Raw genomic sequence first — 21,234 nt, forward strand, 5'->3', positions numbered from 1 at the left:
GTCGCCAGGGAGGGCAGTAGTCTCCAGGGAGGGCAGTAGTCTCCAGGGAGGGCAGTAGTCTCCAGGGAGGGCAGTGGTCTCCAGGGAGGGCAGTGGTCTCCAGGGAGGGCAGTGGTCTCCAGGGAGGGCAGTGGTCTCCAGGGAGGGCAGTGGTCTCCAGGGAGGGCAGTGGTCTCCAGGGAGGGTAGTGAAGAGGGCAGTGGTCTCCAGGGAGGGCAGTGGTCTCCAGGGAGGGCAGTGAAGAGGGCAGTAGTCTCCAGGGAGGGCAGTGGTCTCCAGGGAGGGCAGTGGTCTCCAGGGAGGGCAGTAGTCTCCAGGGAGGGCAGTGAAGAGGGCAGTGGTCTCCAGGGAGGGCAGTAGTCTCCAGGGAGGGCAGTGAAGAGGGCAGTGGTCTCCAGGGAGGGCAGTAGTCTCCAGGGAGGGCAGTAGTCTCCAGGGAGGGCAGTAGTCTCCAGGGAGGGCAGTGAAGAGGGCAGTGGTCTCCAGGGAGGGCAGTAGTCTCCAGGGAGGGCAGTGGTCTCCAGGGAGGGTAGTGAAGAGGGCAGTGGTCTCCAGGGAGGGCAGTAGTCTCCAGGGAGGGCAGTGAAGAGGGCAGTAGTCTCCAGGGAGGGCAGTGGTCTCCAGGGAGGGCAGTGGTCTCCAGGGAGGGCAGTGAAGAGGGCAGTAGTCTCCAGGGAGGGCAGTGGTCTCCAGGGAGGGCAGTGGTCTCCAGGGAGGGTAGTGAAGAGGGCAGTAGTCTCCAGGGAGGGCAGTAGTCTCCAGGGAGGGCAGTAGTCTCCAGGGAGGGCAGTAGTCTCCAGGGAGGGCAGTAGTCTCCAGGGAGGGCAGTAGTCTCCAGGGAGGGCAGTGGGGAGGGCAGTAGTCTCCAGGGAGGGCAGTGAAGAGGGCAGTAGTCTCCAGGGAGGGTAATGAAGAGGGCAGTAGTCTCCAGGGAGGGCAGTAGTCTCCAGGGAGGGCAGTGGTCTCCAGGGAGGGCAGTAGTCTCCAGGGAGGGCAGTAGTCTCCAGGGGAGGGCAATGGAAGAGGGCAGTAGTCTCCAGGGAGGGCAGTGAAGAGGGCAGTAGTCTCCAGGGAGGGCAGTGGTCTCCAGGGAGGGCAGTGGTCTCCAGGGAGGGCAGTGGTCTCCAGGGAGGGCAGTGGTCTCCAGGGAGGGCAGTGGTCTCCAGGGAGGGGAGTGGTCTCCAGGGAGGGCAGTGGTCTCCAGGGAGGGTAGTGAAGAGGGCAGTAGTCTCCAGGGAGGGTAGTGAAGAGGGCAGTAGTCTCCAGGGAGGGTAGTGAAGAGGGCAGTAGTCTCCAGGGAGGGCAGTAGTCTCCAGGGAGGGCAGTAGTCTCCAGGGAGGGTAGTGAAGAGGGCAGTAGTCTCCAGGGAGGGTAGTGAAGAGGGCAGTAGTCTCCAGGGAGGGTAGTGAAGAGGGCAGTAGTCTCCACGGAGGGCAGTAGTCTCCACGGAGGGCAGTAGTCTCCACGGAGGGTAGTGGTCTCCAGGGAGGGTAGTGAAGAGGGCAGTAGTCTCCAGGGAGGGTAGTGAAGAGGGGCAGTAGTCTCCAGGGAGGGCAGTGAAGTGGGCAGTGGTCTCCGGGGGGCAGGGCTCCGGGGGGCAGGGCTCCGGGGGGCAGTGGTCTCCAGGGAGGGCAGTGGTCTCCAGGGAGGGCAGTGGTCTCCAGGGAGGGTAATGAAGAGGGCAGTAGTCTCCAGGGAGGGTAGTGAAGAGGGCAGTAGTCTCCAGGGAGGGTAGTGAAGAGGGCAGTGGTCTCCAGGGAGGGCAGTGAAGAGGGCAGTAGTCTCCAGGGAGGGTAGTGAAGAGGGCAGTAGTCTCCAGGGAGGGTGGTGGTCTCCAGGGAGGGCAGTAGTCTCCAAGGAGGGCAGTGAAGAGGGCAGTAGTCTCCAGGGAGGGTGGTGAGGAGGTAGTGGTCTCCAGGGAGGGTGGTGAGGAGGTAGTGGTCTCCAGGGAGGGCAGTGAAGAGGGCAGTAGTCTCCAGGGAGGGTGGTGGTCTCCAGGGAGGGTAGTGAAGAGGGCAGTAGTCTCCAGGGAGGGTGGTGAGGAGGTAGTGGTCTCCAGGGAGGGTGGTGAGGAGGTAGTGGTCTCCAGGGAGGGCAGTGAAGAGGGCAGTAGTCTCCAGGGAGGGTGGTGGTCTCCAGGGAGGGTAGTGAAGAGGGCAGTAGTCTCCAGGGAGGGTGGTGGTCTCCAGGGAGGGTGGTGAGGAGGGCAGTAGTCTCCAGGGAGGGTGGTGGTCTCCAGGGAGGGTGGTGAGGAGGTAGTGGTCTCCAGGGAGGGTGGTGGTCTCCAGGGAGGGTGGTGAGGAGGTAGTGGTCTCCAGGGAGGGCAGTGGTCTCCAGGGAGGGTGGTGGTCTCCAGGGAGGGTGGTGAGGAGGTAGTGGTCTCCAGGGAGGGTAGTGAAGAGGGCAGTAGTCTCCAGGGAGGGTGGTGGTCTCCAGGGAGGGTGGTGAGGAGGTAGTGGTCTCCAGGGAGGGTAGTGAAGAGGGCAGTAGTCTCCAGGGAGGGTGGTGGTCTCCAGGGAGGGTGGTGAGGAGGTAGTGGTCTCCAGGGAGGGTGGTGAGGAGGTAGTGGTCTCCAGGGAGGGTGGTGAGGAGGTAGTGGTCTCCAGGGAGGGTGGTGAGGAGGTAGTGGTCCACTCTATTCTATTCCGGTGTGCTGCATGATGTGAGTGGACTCCCTTTTATTTTCTCGGTCTCCACCATATGAAGCAAATGTAAAGGTATGGTGGTCTTCCTCCTGATACACAGCCGTCTCTCTACCCGACTGGGACAGGGTCAGACTGAAGCTAGTGGACTAATCTAATCTCGCCCCTAGCCTGCTCTCTCTCTCTGTCCCACAGTCCCACTGACAGTCAGTGTGTTTGTGGCTCGCTGCGTCACTGTCACTGTGGTCACTGTGTCGATGGTGGTGTACTGTACTGGTCTGGATGGTCACTGTATCAATGGTGTACTGGTCTGGATGGATGTGCTGGTATTACCAGGTGTCACTGGTGTCACTCCTTCCCTGCTGTCTGTCATCCCCGTCTGTCTGAGTCAGTTACTCACTGTGCTCTCTTTCTAGCCTGGCTGGGAGGAACGGGTCCATGCAGACGGCAGGACCTTCTACATTGACCACAGTAAGTTCCAGGGCTCTCCCTCTCTCCCTGTGTTAACATATTGACTGTTTTGATCTCTTTCTCTTGGATACTTGAAGACCGTCTCTCTCCCTCAAACGGTCAGACAATGTTTCTCTCTCTTTCGTTCTCTCTCTTTCGTTCTCTCACTTTCTTTCTCACTCAGTCTTTCTCTCGCTCTCTCTCTACTAACCTCCCAATGTGTTTTTTTCCCCGGGTTGTCTAAGTCCTAACTTATTACATACACAATCCCGTTCACGAAAATGAATCGCTCCTACAGACAGTGAGTCACGTGGCTGGCAGATGGGCTTCAAGGCGTTCAGTTACTGTTCGATTGAATGTGAGAATGGGAAAAATGTTTTACCTAGGAGACTTGGTGAGCATGGTGTGATCATCGGTGCCAGGCGTGAGGGATCCAGCTTCACAGAAATGGATGGCAGTGTTTAGGGTTTACTGAGAATGATGTGACAAACAAAACACATCCAGTCAGCGGCAATCCTGTGGGCAAAACGTTTCCGACATCTTTTGGAATGCCCCTAAGAATTCAGGCTGTTCTGGAGGAAAAGGGGGGTCCGACCCGGTACTAGATGTACCTGCTAGGTGTACCTAATAAACTGGGCGGTCCGTATATCCAGTGCATTCGTAAATTCAGACCCCTTGTCTTTTTCCACATTTTGTAACGTTGCAGCCTTACTCTAAAATCGATTAAATACATTTTGTCCTCATCAATCTGCACACAATACCCCATAATGACAAAGTTAAAACAGGTTTTCTAAATGTTTTCACACTTATTAAAAATACAAAACTTTGCTATGAGACTCGAAATTGAGCTCAGGTGTTTCCATTGATCATGCTTAATGTTTCTACAACATGATTGGAGTCCACCTGTGGTAAATTCAATTGATTGGACATGATTTGGAAAGGCACACACCTGTCTATATAAGGTCCCACTGTTGACAGTGCATGTCAAAGCAAAAAACAAGCCATGAGGTCGAAGGAATTGTCCATAGAGCTCCGAGACAGGATTGTGTCGAGGCACAGACCTGGGGAATGGTACCCAAAACATGTCTGCAGCATTGAAAGTTCTCAAGAACACAGTGGCCTCCATCATTCTTAAATGGAAGAAGTTTGGAACCACCAAGACTCTTCTTAGAGCTGGTCGCCCGCGCCAAACTGAGCAATCGGAGAAGAAGGGCCTTGGTCAGGGAGGTGACCAAGAACGAGAGGGTTCCTCTGTGGAGATGGGAGAACCTTCCAGATGGACAACCATCTGTGCAGCACTCCACCAATCAAGCCTTTATGGTAGAGTGGCCAAATGGAAACCACTCCTCAGTAAAAGGCACATGACAGCCCGCTTGGAGTTAGCCAAAAGACACCTAAAGGACTCTCAGACCATGAGAAAGAAGATTCTCTGGTCTGATGAAACCAAGATTGAACTATTTGGCCTGAATGCCAAGCATCACATCTGGAGGAAATCAGGCACCCTCCCTATGGTGAAGCATGGTGTTGGCAGCATCATACTGTAGGGATGTTTTTCAGTGGCAGGGACTGGAAGACTAGTCAAGATCGAGGGAAAGATGAAGGGAGCAAAGTACAGAGAGATCCTTGATGAAAACCTGCTCCAGAGCACTCAGGACTTCAGACTGGGGTGAAGGTTCACCTTCCAACAGGACAACGACCCTAAGGACACAGCCAAGACAACACAGGAGTGGCTTTAGGACAAGTCTCTGCATATCCTTGAGCGGCCCAGCCAGAGCCCGGACTTGAACCCATCGAACATCTCTGGAGAGACCTGAAAATAGTTGTGCAGCGACACTCCCCATCCAACCTGACAGAATGAGAGGATCTGCAGAAAAGAATGGGAGAAACTCCCCAAATACAGATGTGCCAAGCTTGTAACGTCATACCCACAAAGAATCAAGGCTGTAATCGCTGCCAAAGGTGCTTCAACAAAGTACTGAGTAAAGGATCGGAATACTTATGTAAATGTCATATTTCAGTTTTTTATAAATTTGCTAAATTTGTCATTATGGGGTATTGTGATGTCATTATGGGGTATTGTGTGTAGATTGATGAGTGGAAAAAATATATGTAATCCATTTTAGAATAAGGCTGTAACGTAACAAAATGTGTAGTCCAGGGGTCTGAGTACTTTCCTTACACTGAATATACCAAACATTAGGAACACCTTCCTCATATTGGGTTGCACCCCCACCCTTATGCCCTCAAACCAGCCTCAATTTGTTGGGGCATGGAAAGAGCATGTTCTTAATGTTTTGTATACTATAGATAGATATAGATAGATAGATACAAATGTATTTGTTTTTTGGGGATGGAAAAACATTTTCAGTGTAAACTTAATTGTCTAAAACCAGATGTAAAGTAGGTAGAGAAGATAATGGACCTATATATTTTTTTTATAATATCGTCTTTGAGAACTAACAATGACCAAAATTAAAGTGAGGGACAATCGAAAATTCCCAAAACAATTAATTTATCACTATTGATTTTGTTATGTATGAAAAAAAGAACACCGCATTCGCCATGGCAAGATGTGTAGAAGAGCAGGACATTGGCTTAAAAATGTCTCTACACCGCCAAGACGGGGGCTTCTACAGTCTTCCCATTGTCACACCCCCCTGCCACGGCCACCACAAACCCCTTTTTGATACAGAAAAACCCTGGGTGTCACTGTAGAGCTGTAGAGTCTCTCTGTCTCTGTGTAACTGTCTCTGTCTATCTGTCTCTGTATGTTGTCCTCATAGATCAATACCTCTGAATCTTTATGTATCAGGTTACCTGCATTCATTATTCAAAGCTTCACAGTGTGCTCAATTTAACAAGCAGGATGTCAGCAGTTGATGTTGTGGCTGACTGACTCATTGAGTGAGTGATGGAATGGATTTCACAGATTAACAAATGACAACAAAACAAAAAAATTGAAGATGGAACCTTTTTTTTTTTTAAGATTTTTTCCTTCTTCTGCTACAGCTTTATTTTAGTGGTATATTACGGTATACAGTATAACCATATTCCTGTTATTTTGTCACCTTCAGACACCAAAGCCACTCAATGGGAGGATCCTCGTCTACAGAGTCCTGCTATCACAGGGCCTGTGAGTATCTCTGGTTTACTATGAGGCGAAGATATTGTCACCCACTGAGATCCTATTAAATTACTAGAGGGGCTATGTCCATTATCTCACGTCAGATAGTGTGACGGCCGTCTGCACTGATCTGTCTTAACTCGCAAACACTTAAGGGATAGCTAAAAGTAAGTTTGGCTGTACTAACATTAGAAAATGTTACCAGAGTGAAATCGTCCACTGAACCCCCTTTCATCCTCAAGAGTCAGTTAATCTTACCAGAAAACGATAAACCTGTAGCTAACATTGACAGGGGGCTTTCGTGAGCAAATCATCACTATCATATTCTACTTCTAGATTAGGTGTTTTGTGGTGGTAGAATCAGTATTTATGAAAATCGAAATGTTCACGAAAATGTGCTAGCTAGTGTCGGCTTGCTGAACCAGTCTCAAATCAATCCAAATGAAACAAAAGGCAGGGATGCTATCAACGCCAGTTCACACACTCAATGCGGAATACTCTCTCTAGCTAGCTAGCTAGTGTTGTGAAATTCTAGCTAATGCACAAATGGGTTTTCATGATGATGGCTATGCCATAAATCCTCAAAGTTCCAGAATGGGCTGAAAATAGCAGCCGTATTGGTCAGGTATAAATTCAAACCAGTCTAATTGGAATGGCAGTAGAGGCATAATCCTTATTTTACTTATGCAGTTAAATAAAAGTAAGGCATGTGATATAGCAGACATTTTGTAATATAATTATTGTCAACCTAAAATATTGTCATATAATCATAAATACAGTTTATATGGGTTTAATACACATTTTCTGTATAAATATCCTCTAAAATATATGCAAACAGACCATAAATGTCTTAAGTTTTTGTTTTCTTGGAAAGCAGTGAGTACTATTATGATAAAATATCAGTACTTGTATTTACAACTTGTCTCCTATCAACTGATTTCAGACAGTGTATGGCTGGCTGTGGATTGACTGTGTTGTTTATATGGAATTTTAGCTTATTGGCATTTTATCTAACAAATTTAGTGCAGATAAATTCTTGAAATTCATCATTTTACACCATCTTATCACAGCACTGGCAAACCATGGTTGACCAACTCCCTGACCAAAATGGCTGAACTTTAAGCCATCAATAAGAAGGTTCATGTCCATTCTAATTCCTAATTTATATGCTGTCACCATCATATACAGTATTGTACATGGCAAAGATACTGTCTTTTACAACCAAGATAAGCCACCCTTTCTCTCTATAGCATAGACAGGGCATGTATGTGTGGTTTTCTATGAGCCAAATATACTGTTACCATCATATACAGTATTGTGGTTTAACATAAGGCAAAGATACTCTCCCCATGATGCCGTATACAGCATTGCACATTACAAAGATACTGTCTTTCATGACCAAGATAAGCCACTCTGTCTCTCTCTAGAATAGACAGTTATATTGACTGACTGACACTTGTTCTTTCCATTGCAGGCTGTGCCATACTCTAGAGAATTCAAACAGAAATACGATTACTTCAGAAAGAAGTTGAAGAAACCGGTAAGAAATGTTACCTTGCTGCTCAACATTGTAGTGCTTTGCAAAAGTATTCAGACCCCTAGGATTGTTAACATTTTGTGTTACAAAGTGGGATTAAAATTGATATAATTGTAATTTTTTTGTTGTCATCAATCTACACAAAATACTCTGTCAAAGTAGAATAAAAATTATATTTTTAAAGATGTATAAAAAAATGTGTAACTAAAATCTAAGTCGTTACATAAGTATTCAGCCCCTTTGTTTAGGCGATCCTACATTAGTTCAGGAGTAAAATGTGGCTTAACAAATCACACAATCCTACATTAGTTCAGGAGTAAAATGTGGCTTAACAAATCACACAATCCTACATTAGTTCAGGAGTAAAATGTGGCTTAACAAATCACACGATCCTACATTAGTTCAGGAGTAAAATGTGGCTTAACAAATCACACGATCCTACATTAGTTCAGGAGTAAAATGTGGCTTAACAAATCACACGATCCTACATTAGTTCAGGAGTAAAATGTGGCTTAACAAATCACACGATCCTACATTAGTTCAGGAGTAAAATGTGGCTTAACAAATCACACGATCCTACATTAGTTCAGGAGTAAAATGTGGCTTAACAAATCACACGATCCTACATTAGTTCAGGAGTAAAATGTGGCTTAACAAATCACACGATCCTACATTAGTTCAGGAGTAAAATGTGGCTTAACAAATCACACGATCCTACATTAGTTCAGGAGTAAAATGTGGCTTAACAAATCACACGATCCTACATTAGTTCAGGAGTAAAATGTGGCTTAACAAATCACACGATCCTACATTAGTTCAGGAGTAAAATGTGGCTTAACAAATCACACGATCCTACATTAGTTCAGGAGTAAAATGTGGCTTAACAAATCACACGATCCTACATTAGTTCAGGAGTAAAATGTGGCTTAACAAATCACACAATCCTACATTAGTTCAGGAGTAAAGTTACATGGACTCAGTCTGTGTTAAATAATAGGGGTTGACATGATTTTGAATAACTAACCCTTTCTCTGTCCCTCCTACATACAACATCTGTAAGGTCCCTCAGTCAAGTATTGAACTTCAACTACAAAGACCAGGGAGCTTTTCGAAAGCCTCATAAAGAAGGGCAGGGATTGGTAGATGGGTGACACTAACAAATCGGACATTGAAAATCTCTTTTAAGCACGGTCAAGTTAATAATTATTCTGTGGATTATATATTAAACCACCCAGACACATCAAAGACAGTTGTCCTTCTGAACTGAGATGCAGGACAGGAATAAACCTGCTCAGGGATGTTACCATTATTTTAAAACTGCTACAGAGTTCCATGTCTGTGATGGGAGAAAACAACTGAGGATGGATCAACAACATCGTAGTGACTCCACAATAATGACTTAAATGACAGAGTGAAAAGAAGAAAACAAATAATACAGAATACAAATATTCCAGAACTTGCATCTTCTATACAACAAGACAAAAATTTTTTAAAAAATAATACACTTTTTGGCCTAAATTCAAAGCCTAATGTTTAAGGCAAATCCAACACTAGACATCACTGAGTAACTGCCTCCTTATTTTCAAGGATGGTGGTGGCTGCATCATTGTATGGGTATGCTTGACATCGGCAAATACTTGTTCAGGATAAAAAATAAACGGGATAGAGCTAAGCACAGGCAAAATCCTAGAGGAAAAGCTGCTTCAGTCTGCTTTATAAGAGACTGGGAAAGGAATTCACCTTTCAGCATGACAATAACCTAAAACACAAGACCAAAGAAGTTGCTTACCAAGAAGACATTGAATGTTCCGGAGTGGCCAAGTTACAGTTTATGACTTAAATCTGATTGAAAATCTATGGGGAGACTTAAACAGTTCTGTCTAGCCATGATCATCAACGTCTTGAAGATTTTTTGAAAATAATAATAGGCAGATATTGTACAATCCAGGTGTTCAAAGTTCTTAGAGACTTACCCAGAAAGACTCACAGCTGTTATTGATGCCAAAGGTGATTCTAACATGTATTGACTCAAGGAGCTGAGTACTTATGCAACGACTATATTTTGGTTATTTAATTTCTCATTCATCTTCCACTTAGATATTAAGAGTATTTTGTGTAGATTGTTGACAAAAAATTACAATTGAATTAATTTTAATCCCGCTTTGTAACACAATAAAAATGTATGTGAAGAAATCCAAAAGGTCTGAATACTTTTGCATGGCACTGCATATGAAATATCCTTCAACACCCTTCATTTCAGCGACTCTGAATTAATTGTTCATTAATTAGGCCCGCCTAATTCTTAATTCATTCACTGTAAATAAGTTGTCAAATGTGGCATGTTGTTTTACATTCAGTGCAAAAACACTTTACTTTACCTCACACATCCTAGTTATCATTCATCTTTAGAGAAATGAGTCCTCTTCTTTCTCCTTGTGTGTTCCCTGGTTAGAACCACTGAAAGAGGCTTTTAACCCAAACGCTTGTGATATGAACAACCATCCATCCCCTGTACAGATAAATAATACTTAAGTAAACTCAACTTAAATAAACTGGCAAACTACATTTTAGAGTAGACATGTATTTTTTTTGTTTGTATTCCCTTTTAGGAACACTGGATGTGTGTATGATGTATTTTCATCTATTGTGTCCCCAGGCGGACATCCCTAACAGGTTTGAGATGAAGCTACACAGGACCAACATCTTTGAGGAGTCGTATCGCCGTATCATGTCTCTGAAGAGACCAGATATCCTGAAGGCCCGCCTCTGGATCGAGTTTGAGTCAGAGAAGGGGCTGGACTACGGAGGTGTGGCCAGGGAGTGGTTCTTCCTGTTGTCTAAGGAGATGTTCAACCCTTACTATGGACTCTTTGAATACTCAGCCACGTATGTACTGTCTCTATCATTGTCCACCACTTATAGCAACTTACAGAAGTACAAATGAAAATGTGCACATTTCTCGTTCGTCAGTGCAGTTTGGTAATGACAGCTGAGGAAGAGACGAGTTCTGGGGTCTGCAGTGCACTTCACTGCTGCGCTTCCCAAACCTTTTCCATTCCAGGGACCACAAAATCTAAATCCTCATCAAAAACTCTTGAGGACCACCATTTTGCAGTGTCAGAGATATATATATATATATATAGTATATATATAGATATATATATATATATATATATATATATATATATATATAGTCAAATTTGGTAAATTTTTGCAGTGAATGTAATAAATGTATTATTATTATTTACAGTTCGCACTGTGAAAAGTAATGTAAAATTGCTTATAATACCATTAATACTCCCAACTGTTATTCATTTTGGAAGGGAAAAAAGTAAATAAGAAAATACATGCAGTACCCCCGCAGACCACAGGTTGGAACCACTGCTCTATTGTATAGTGTCGAAAACAGGAACGAGAAATTCTAGAGATGGTCATGAAAAGAGACACAGACAATTTCCTGTTTTATGGGCTCCCTCTTCCTCTCGTTCACTCTGGCTTCCTGAAAATCAACGCTTTCCTCAGAAGAACAGCATATAGACAATTTCCAGCCTTAAAATCAGGGACATTTGACTCAAAAGGGAAAGTTTGCACATGCCTGTTTCTTTCTCCATTTACTTTTCTGACCATACATCTCCCAAACAAATCCTAATCCTGACCTTAGGAAGTGACTTCAGATCATTGACTTCTGTTCTGGGATGTAATCCTTGATTTGATTGGTTAGATCAGATACCAGGTTCCTAAAATGAACACCAGCCATGTGGCGGGTGGTCAGGGCTCCACAGTGCAAGCATTTCACTCACGTTAGCGAATAGTAATTGAGTTAGAAGTATGAGCTCATTTACAGCAAAATAAATGCTGCAGTAGCAGTTTTCAAAAAGTGTTTATGTCGATGTGTTTCATATCTGGTAGCTAGTCACACAAAGAACTAGCTAGGAGTCCTATAATATAGGTTAGCCTGCCTGGCTGGGGAGCTGGGGGCGCACTGATTCAAGAGGTGAAGATGATACATTTTTAGAAGCGCTGCACACCGTTGGTCTAATTTACTCAAGTCTACTGAAGTGAGACTTTGTTCTTGTGTTTCTTGGCTATTTACATTGTTTTGTTTACATTTTAGTCATTTAGCAGATTCTCTAACTCACATGCACACTGTCACTGACGACTCCCGAATCCACTTGTTGCCGTGGTAACCTCCCGCCCTTAAAGGGGCAGCTGATATTTTTTGTGTCATCTGTGATATTTTAGTTAAGACTCGGGTTGCAAATTTTTTTTTTTGTTGGGGGGGGGTAATTGAGTAATATACCACATCACTTCTTACGACTAATACATGTATTATTATAGAAACATCACAACGCATGTTCATCCGGAGTTGTTTTTGGTTTAATAATGGGGGGGGGGGGATATTGGGCTGGTAAAAAATCTTAGTGGCTGGTAAATTTTAAGTCTACCTGCCACAGTGGCTGGTGGACCAAGAAGTCAGTTTCAGGCCCTGTTAGATAAACTTTATAGTCCCACATGTGGAAATTATTTTGGTAATGTGTGCCACATTTCACATCTGACCCCAACCTCTGTCTCTTGTCTCTGCAGAGATAACTACACACTACAGATCAACCCTAACTCTGGGCTGTGTAACGAGGACCACCTCTCATACTTCAAGTTCATTGGTCGAGTGGCAGGGATGGCCGTGTTCCATGGGAAGCTATTGGACGGTAAGATCAGCTGCTCTTGTATATCAGAAGCTCTGGTATTTATGCTAAATATTATCATCACAATGCCACAGACAATAGAATAGGTCTTTGATTGTCCATTTTGTAAGTACGTTTTGTATCTTTTGACCCCAGGTCTGATTGAACGCTGTCTTGTCTCCTCTCTTCAGGCTTCTTCATCAGACCATTCTACAAGATGATGCTCGGGAAGCAGATCACACTGAAAGACATGGAGTCAGTGGTGAGGCCCTGGAATCATCTCACCATTAACATTACTTTCATTAGCTAGTTTAATCTCAGAGATTACACTGAAAGACATGGAGTCAGTGGTGAGGCCCTGGAATCATCTCATCATTAACATTACTTTCATTAGCTAGTTTAATCTCAGAGATTTAAAGTTCAGTGTTAGAAAAAGTACCCAATTATCATACTTGAGTTAAAGTAAAGATGCCTTATATAGAAAATGACTGAAGTAAAAGACTTAAGTAAAAGTCTAAAAGTATTTAGTTTTAAATATACTTAAGTATCGAAAGTAAATGTGATTGCTGAAATATACTTAAGTATCAAAAGTATAAATCATTTAATTCCTTATATTAAGCAAACCAGACGGCACGATTTTCTTATTTTATTTTTTTATTTATAGGAAGCCAGGGTCACACTCCCGACACTCAGACATCATTTACAAACGAAGCATTTGTGTTTAGTGAGTCCTCCAGATCAGAGGTAGTAGGGATGACCAGGGATGTTCTCTTGGTATGTGTGTGAATTTTCCAATTTTCCTGTCCTGCTAAGCATTCAAAATGTAATGAGTACTTTTGGGTGTCAGGGAAAATGTATGAAAAGTACATTATTTTCTTTAGTAATGTACTGGAGTAAAAGTTGTCAAAATATCAGTAGTTTAAAAAAATATATTATTTCACCTTTATTTAACCAGGTAGGCAAGTTGAGAACAAGTTCTCATTTACAACTGCGACCTGGCCAAGATAAAGCAAAGCAGTTTGACACATACAACAACACAGTTACACATGGAATAAACAAACATACAGTCAATAACACAGTAGAAAAATAAGTCTATATACAATGTGGTAAAGTAGTAAAGTATAGATACCCAAAAAAACTACTTAAGTAGTACTTTAAAGTATTTTTACACCACTGAATGAGTTAGGAGATTTAAAAAGTGTCTAGCCAGAAACAACAGCTTCATAAGCATACACATTGAGTGGAGTCAGACTTTAATCTAGAAAACTAGTTTGACACACACACACACACACACAATATGTCATGTCTTTGTTTCCCCACCACTTTGACCTTGTAGGACAGTGAATACTACAACTCTCTGAAGTGGATCCTGGAGAATGATCCTACTGAGCTGGACCTGCGGTTCTGTATCGATGAGGATAACTTTGGACAGACGTATCAGGTGGATCTGAAACCCAGTGGTGGTGACATGGTGGTGACCAACCACAACAAAATGGAATACATCGAGTAAGTTCACCTTTCATCTTGAATCACAAACATTATTTTAGATTTTTTTTTTTATGTGACGCCATTTAATTGAATTACTTCCCTTTGGGGTTTTGTAATTTGATTCAAGACTCAATATTCAAGTTTATTTGTCATTAGTCGGTATTAACCCTTTATACTTGTACCTGTATACGGGTTGAAAATGGCAGATTTGGACACTGATCCGCACCTAAATTGGAACGTAGTGGCTGTACAGTAACATGCTATGCATGACGTCAGAGCTCAGGCTCTGCGCTTCAGTGCTCTATGGATTTTGGCTGATAACCGTTCTGAACTTGAGCACCACACACAACAAGAAGTTGCCCACATACCGCCTGATAATTGGGCAATTTTTGCAAATGTTTTGTTGTCTGAGTGAGAGAAATGCTGTAAATGAAGAGGACTCCATGTATTTAGAAAGATGAGATATTGAGGTGGTATGGCAACTGTTCGGCATCTGACTGTAAGGCACTACAGTACGGCCCAGTACATCACTGGGACCATCACTACAGTACGGCCCAGTACATCACTGGGACCATCACTACAGTACGGCCCAGTACATCACTGGGACCATCACTACAGTACGGCCCAGTACATCACTGGGACCATCACTACAGTACGGCCCAGTACATCACTGGGACCATCACTACAGTACGGCCCAGTACATCACTGGGACCATCACTACAGTACGGCCCAGTACATCACTGGGACCATCACTACAGTACGGCCCAGTACATCACTGGGACCATCACTACAGTACGGCCCAGTACATCACTGGGACCATCACTGGATTCATTGTTTATAGTTCATTGAACAAGCATGGGAAACGATTTTTAAACCTTTTACAATGAAGATCTGTGAAGTTATTTTTTTTTTAACGAATTATCTTTGAAAGACAGGAGTAGGAAACACCTACTCATTCCAGTGTTTTTCTTGACTATTTTCTACATTGTAGAATAATAGTAAAAACATCAAAACTATGAAATAACACATGGAATCATGTAGTAACCAAAAAAGTGTTAAACAAATCAAAATATATTTTATATATGAGATTCTTCAAAGTAGCCACCCTTTGCCTTGATGACAGCTTTGAACACTCTTGGGAACTGTGCACATTTTGGAGAGGTGTGTGGCCACTTGGAAACACCGGTTAGACCTCTCACTCAAACCCTTCTCATTTTTTTGGTCTCATCTTACACCTACCCAGCATTACTGAATGTATCCAGAGTGTTTTCAGATTTCCTCATCCACAAATGCGGTGAAAAGGACATTTTAAATGTAAAATGCACATGAAATCAACAATCCAATGTTTGGATTCAGTCTTGTCAGGTGAACTGTTGTCCTCAACTTTAGTCTAATCATTTTCCCATAATCTCCAAACTGTTCCCTTTCTATTGCTACCATGTTTATGCATATGCTTTTCATATTTCTTCTGTGAGAGACATTTTAGCCCTGCCCATATAGGCCAATTCCCACGAGTGTAAAGGGTTAAAAATGCATTGACAGTCTTTGTAGATATTGATTTGTCATAATGTGATATTAGTCCATGTAACTAGTATCTAGGTTGGCACTACTAATTGTTCTGTTTTCTAACAGTCTTGTCATTCAGTGGAGGTTTGTGAACCGGGTCCAGAAACAGATGAATGCCTTCTTGGAGGTGAGTGTTGCTTTAACTGTATGCGGTAATACCTCTTGTTATTTGGTGACAGTGAAGCAGAATGATTTGTACCCAGACCAATAGGTCAACAGGCCTTGTTTTGAAGTGTAGAGAGACCATCTTTAGAAAGACTATCTGGAGGTTTTGAGGTTTATATTATAACCGTCGTACTGCAGATAAAACTTCTAGCCACCTGATTCTGTTCAGTTGAAAGTCTGTACCTGTAGCAACTGAAGTTTGAGTAAATCTTGCATGTAATCACTCCAATAGTTGTTCAACATTGTGATTTACAGTTTTTATTTCCCCCGTATTTTTGTCCAACAGGGATTCACTGAACTCACTCTCATCGACCTCATCAAGATATTTGATGAAAACGAGCTTGAGGTACAGTATTATTGTTGTTGTTTTGCCATCTTTATAGTGTTGGGATTTACAGTCATATGCTCCGTCACGTGATTCATTGTTAGTTCTCAAACAACATTTTCAAACGTCGCACCAATAAATAGATTTAGATGTAGTTTCACTTTAAAGTGTATCGCTAAAACAGAAAAGCAACATAATTAATTATTATGGTTTCATGGTTGAGTTTAACCTTCACATTCCTGCTCTAATTTGTGTCTATGGCAGATAAAGCACTGTGTGTAGGCTACATTTCATTCTATCTGTGTGTGTAGGCTACATTTCATTCTATCTGTGTCTGTAGGCTACGTTTCATTCTATCTGTGTCTGTAGGCTACATTTCATTCTATCTGTGTCTGTAGGCTACATTTCATTCTATCTGTGTCTGTAGGCTACATTTCATTCTATCTGTGTCTGTAGGCTACATTTCATTCTATCTGTGTCTGTAGGCTACGTTTCATTCTATCTGTGTCTGTAGGCTACATTTCATTCTATCTGTGTCTGTAGGCTACATTTCATTCTATCTGTGTGTGTAGGCTACATTTCATTCTATCTGTGTCTGTAGGCTACATTTCATTCTATCTGTGTCTGTAGGCTACATTTCATTCTATCTGTGTGTGTAGGCTACATTTCATTCTATCTGTGTCTGTAGGCTACATTTCATTCTATCTGTGTCTGTAGGCTACATTTCATTCTGTGTGTGTAGGCTACATTTCATTCTATCTGTGTCTGTAGGCTACATTTATGTCTGTGTGTCTGTAGGCTACATTTCTGTCTGTGTGTCTGTAGGCTACGTTTCTGTCTGTCTGACTGTAGGCTACATTTCATTCTATCTGTGTCTGTAGGCTAAGTGTCTGTCTGTGTGACTGTAGCCTACGTCTGTCTGTCTGTAGGCTACGTTTCTGTCTGTCTGTCTGTAGGCTACGTTTTCTGTCTGTCTGTAGGCTACGTTTCTGTCTGTCTGTAGGCTACGTTTCTGTCTGTCTGTCTGTAGGCTACGTTTCTGTCTGTCGTCTGTAGGCTACGTTTCTGCTGTCTGTCTGTAGGCTACGTTTCTGTCTGTCTGTCTGTAGGCTACGTTCTGTCTGTCTGTCTGTAGGCTACGTTCTGTCTGTCTGTCTGTAGGCTACGTTTCTGTCTGTCTGTCTGTAGGCTACGTTTCTGTCTGTCTGTCTGTAGGCTACGTTTCTGACTGTCTGTCTGTAGGCTACGCGTCTGTCTGCACGCGTCTGTCTGTAGGCTACGTCTGTCTGTCTGTCTGTAGGCTACGTTTCGCTGTCTGTCTGTAGGCTACGCGCGTCTGTAGGCTCGTCTGTCTGTCTGTAGGCTACGTTTCTGTCTGTCTGTCTGTAGGCTACGTTTCTGTCTGTCTGTCTGTAGGCTACGTCTGTCTGTCTGTCTGTAGGCTACGCGCGCGCTGTGGCTCGTGTCTGTCTGTCTGTAGGCTACGTTTCTGTCTGTCTGTCTGTAGGCTACGTTTCTGTCTGTCTGTAGGCTACGTTTCTGTCTGTCTGTCTGTAGGCTACGTTTCTGTCTGTCTGTAGGCTACGTTTCTGTCTGTCTGTAGGCTACGTTTCTGTCTGTCTGTAGGATCATTCCACCTTAAAAAGCACAAGAAATTGTATTTTGACACTGACCATCTCAAATTGTTCTGATAAGATAAACATTATTTTGTTGAAATATAATTTGATCTCTGAGAAATTAAGCTATTTGATTGCACCCAAATTGTCCATTTCAATTTATAATAGGATTCGTATAATATTCAATAAATATAGTACCCAACATTTGATTTGCACAAAAACCTCTTAACAATGATTAAGATGTGATGAATCCAAATAAATGGTCAAACGCCGCCCACCCAACAGCCAGTATACAGTATCAGTTTTCTATGTTTGACAAGTAGTACGAAGCTGTGGCTTAGAGTATTGTTTATTCATACTGTCATTTATTTTCTGTGAATTTGGTGATGGTTTTTGAGGTGGGGTGGGATAAGTGTGTGGTTTGGGAGGTCCGTGTGTGGCATTTGCCCATTTATTTGGATTCCTCACATCTTAATTATTGTTAAGAATAAGTTTTTGTGCAAATCAGATGTTGGGTACTATATTTATTGAATATTATATGAATCCTATCAATTGAAATGGACAATTTGGGTTCAATCAATTAGCTACATTTCTCAGAGTTCAAATCGTCTTTCAACTAAATGATGTTGCAGGAATGCTTATCTTATCTGTTTCTAACTGCAGAAACCATTTCAGAACAATCTGAGATTGTGGGTGTCTTGGCTTGCAGAAATAACATGGAATGACCCTGTAGGCTAAAGGAACCATGGGTTTCTGTTTCTCTGTCTCTGTTGTCTAAGGGCCCCTGTGTTTGGATATTAGAAACCCAGAATGATGCTTCTTAATACCTAACCTGTGTTCTCTAGAAAAGAGTGATCAACAATATTATTCTGAGTGCTGTCATTTCTGTATGTTAGTTGGCCAGTATGTGAGTGATAGAGATCTTTTATATTGGTGTTGTGTGTTTTCCCTAGCTGTTGATGTGTGGTCTGGGTGACGTGGATGTGAATGACTGGAGACAACACACCGTCTACAAGAACGGATACTGCCCCAACCACCCAGTTATACAGTGGTTCTGGAAGGTAAGACAGGCCTCGCTCTCTCACTCGCCCTCTCTCTCTCTCCCTCTCTCTCACTCACTCACTTACTCACTCACACCTACCTATGTTTAGCCCAGCAATGTGTGTGAAAGGTTACATCAGTCCTAATGAAACATTATCTGTGTGGGTGGGTTAATATCCAGCAGGAGAAACACTGAACTACTCAGACCACCAGTTGTTGTTACCAATCATTAATGAGAGGGAAATAATTCACCACATACGACTACATGTATCATTCAGTTGACACGGTAGTCAATCATTTTTGGGGCCAAAACCTGTGTAGGGTTTAAAGAGCAAAGTCTGTTTTGTTTAAACCGGTCATGTTTTCTCTGATAAAAGAGTAGGTCAGAGTAGTACTTGGCCTGGTTATCTGCCCTGTCACTCTATCTGGGTCCACCAGCACTTTTAAAACACACACACACACACACACACACACACACACACACACACACACACACACACACACACACACACACACACACACACACACACAGTGATACAGAACAGAGGAGAACCCCCCCAGTCCAGATGGTCTGATTCAGGGGACTGGTTTAAACAGATTCTGTACAGTATAGTGTCATGTGCCCCAGAGTCCTTTTGGGATATTGTTTTGCTAGTTAGCTTCAGACGCATGTTTGTCTCATTAGAAGTTGAAGGACCTACACCTGGAATGAGTCACCTCAGTGAAACCTATAACCCACCCAAGGGGATAAATTATTGTATTGAATTGAATGCGTGTCCAGTTCCAACATCCTAATGTGTTTAGTTCTGTGTGTCCCACCCTGCAGGCTGTCCTGCTGATGGATGCTGAGAAGAGGATCCGTCTGCTTCAGTTTGTCACCGGGACGTCCAGAGTCCCTATGAACGGCTTTGCTGAACTCTATGGTGAGAGATAGCAACTCAATGCTTACAGTAGGCTAGGATAGCTGTTTATGAGCAGGGCTGTGTAGTAACAGCAGTGTACAGCCCAATAGTACACTTCTCTGTGTTCCATCCATACCTGCACTGGTACTGTGTGTTTTAGTACCACTTCTGTCTTCTCCCATGTCATGTCAGGTTCCAATGGGCCTCAGCTGTTCACCATTGAGCAGTGGGGAACAGCTGATAAGCTGCCCAGAGCACACACCTGGTATGTATTGATCTTACAGTTTGTGGTCTGGTTAAACTACTTTTATGAAGTAGTGAACATGACATTTGTGAAACATGAAAATCTCACATTGTACAGTACATTCTGAAAGTATTCAGACCCCTTGACCTTTTTCACATTTTGTTACGTTACAGCCTTATTCTAAAATTGATTAAATCGGTTTTTTCCCCTCATCAATCTACACACAATGCCCCATAATGACATCACAATGCCCCATAATGACATCACAATGCCCCATAATGACATCACAATGCCCCATAATGACATCACAATACCCCATAATGACAAAGAGAAAACAGATTTTTAGAACTTTTTGCAAATTAAATAAATAAAAACATACCTTATTTACATAAGTTTTCAGACCTTTTCCTATGAGACTTGAAATTGAGTTCAGGTGCTTCCTGTTTCCATTGATCATCCTTGAGATGTTTCTACAACTTGTTTGGAGTCCACCTGTGGTAAATTCAATTGATTGGACATGATTTGGAAAGGCACACACCTGTCTATATAAGGTCCCACTGTTGACAGTGCACGTCAGAGCAAAAACCAAGCCATGAGGTCGAAGGAATTGTCCGTAGAGCTCCGAGACAGGATTGTGTCGAGGCACAGATCTGGGGAAGGGTACCAAAACATGTCTGCAGCATTGAAGGTCCACAATAATACAGTGACCTCCATCATTCTTAAATGGAAGAAGTTTGGAACCACCAAGACTCTTCCTAGAGTTGGCTGCCCGGCCAAACTGTCGGTGGAGAAGGGCCTTGGTCAGGGAGGTGACCAAGAACCCTATGGTCACTCTGACAAAGCTCCAGAGTTCCTCTGTGGAGATGGGAGAACCTTCCAGAAGGATAACCATCTCTGCAGCACTCCACCAATCAGGCCTTTATGGTAGAGTGGCCAGACGGAAGCCACTCCTCAGTAAAAGGCACATCACAGCCCACTTGGAGTTTGTAAAGGACTCTGACCATGAGAAACAAGATTCTCTGGTCTGATGAAACCAAGATTGAATTATGTGGCCCGAATGCCAACCGTCACATCTGGAAGAAACCTGGCACCATCCCTACGATGTACATGGTGTTGGCAGTATCATGCTGTGGGGCTGTTTTTCAGCGGCAGGGACTGGGAGACTTGTCAGGATCGAGGGAAAGCTGAACGGAGAAAAGTACAGAGAGATCCTTGATGAAAACCTGCTCCAGAGCGCTCAGGACCTCAGACTGGGGTGAAGGTTCACCTTCCAACAGGACAGCGACCCTAAGCACACAGCCCAGACAACGCAGGAGTGGATTCGGGACAGGTCTCTGAATGTCCTTGAGTGGCCCAGCAAGAACCTGGACCTGAACCAGATCAAACATCTCTGGAGAGACCTGAAAATAGCTGTCCAGCGACACTCCCCATCCAACCTGACAGAGCTTGAGA

At 43.4% G+C, this 21,234-nt stretch overlaps 1 protein-coding gene across 17 annotated transcripts in view; it reads left to right on the forward strand.

Annotated features, from left to right (window-relative positions):
* nedd4l (NEDD4 like E3 ubiquitin protein ligase) overlaps positions 1 to 21,234 on the forward strand; it is a 122,154-nt gene that overhangs the window by 96,697 nt on the left and 4,223 nt on the right. For 16 of the 17 annotated variants that reach the window (XM_082960560.1, XM_082960561.1, XM_082960562.1 and 13 more), the window contains 12 exons: positions 3,059 to 3,113; positions 6,167 to 6,225; positions 7,691 to 7,756; positions 10,410 to 10,639; positions 12,338 to 12,459; positions 12,627 to 12,697; positions 13,772 to 13,941; positions 15,556 to 15,616; positions 15,941 to 16,000; positions 18,549 to 18,656; positions 19,463 to 19,559; positions 19,731 to 19,803. In XM_082960560.1, coding sequence (XP_082816686.1) covers positions 3,059 to 3,113; positions 6,167 to 6,225; positions 7,691 to 7,756; positions 10,410 to 10,639; positions 12,338 to 12,459; positions 12,627 to 12,697; positions 13,772 to 13,941; positions 15,556 to 15,616; positions 15,941 to 16,000; positions 18,549 to 18,656; positions 19,463 to 19,559; positions 19,731 to 19,803 — 1,172 coding nt within the window. Of the gene's footprint in view, positions 1 to 3,058; positions 3,114 to 6,166; positions 6,226 to 7,690; positions 7,757 to 10,409; positions 10,640 to 12,337; positions 12,460 to 12,626; positions 12,786 to 13,771; positions 13,942 to 15,555; positions 15,617 to 15,940; positions 16,001 to 18,548; positions 18,657 to 19,462; positions 19,560 to 19,730; positions 19,804 to 21,234 lie in introns of those variants that run through there. The other variant, XM_082960559.1, reaches the window with a different exon arrangement.

This window comes from Salmo salar, chromosome 13 (assembly GCF_965601325.2).
Source record: "Salmo salar chromosome 13, fSalSal1, whole genome shotgun sequence".
Lineage (NCBI taxonomy): Eukaryota > Metazoa > Chordata > Actinopteri > Salmoniformes > Salmonidae > Salmo > Salmo salar.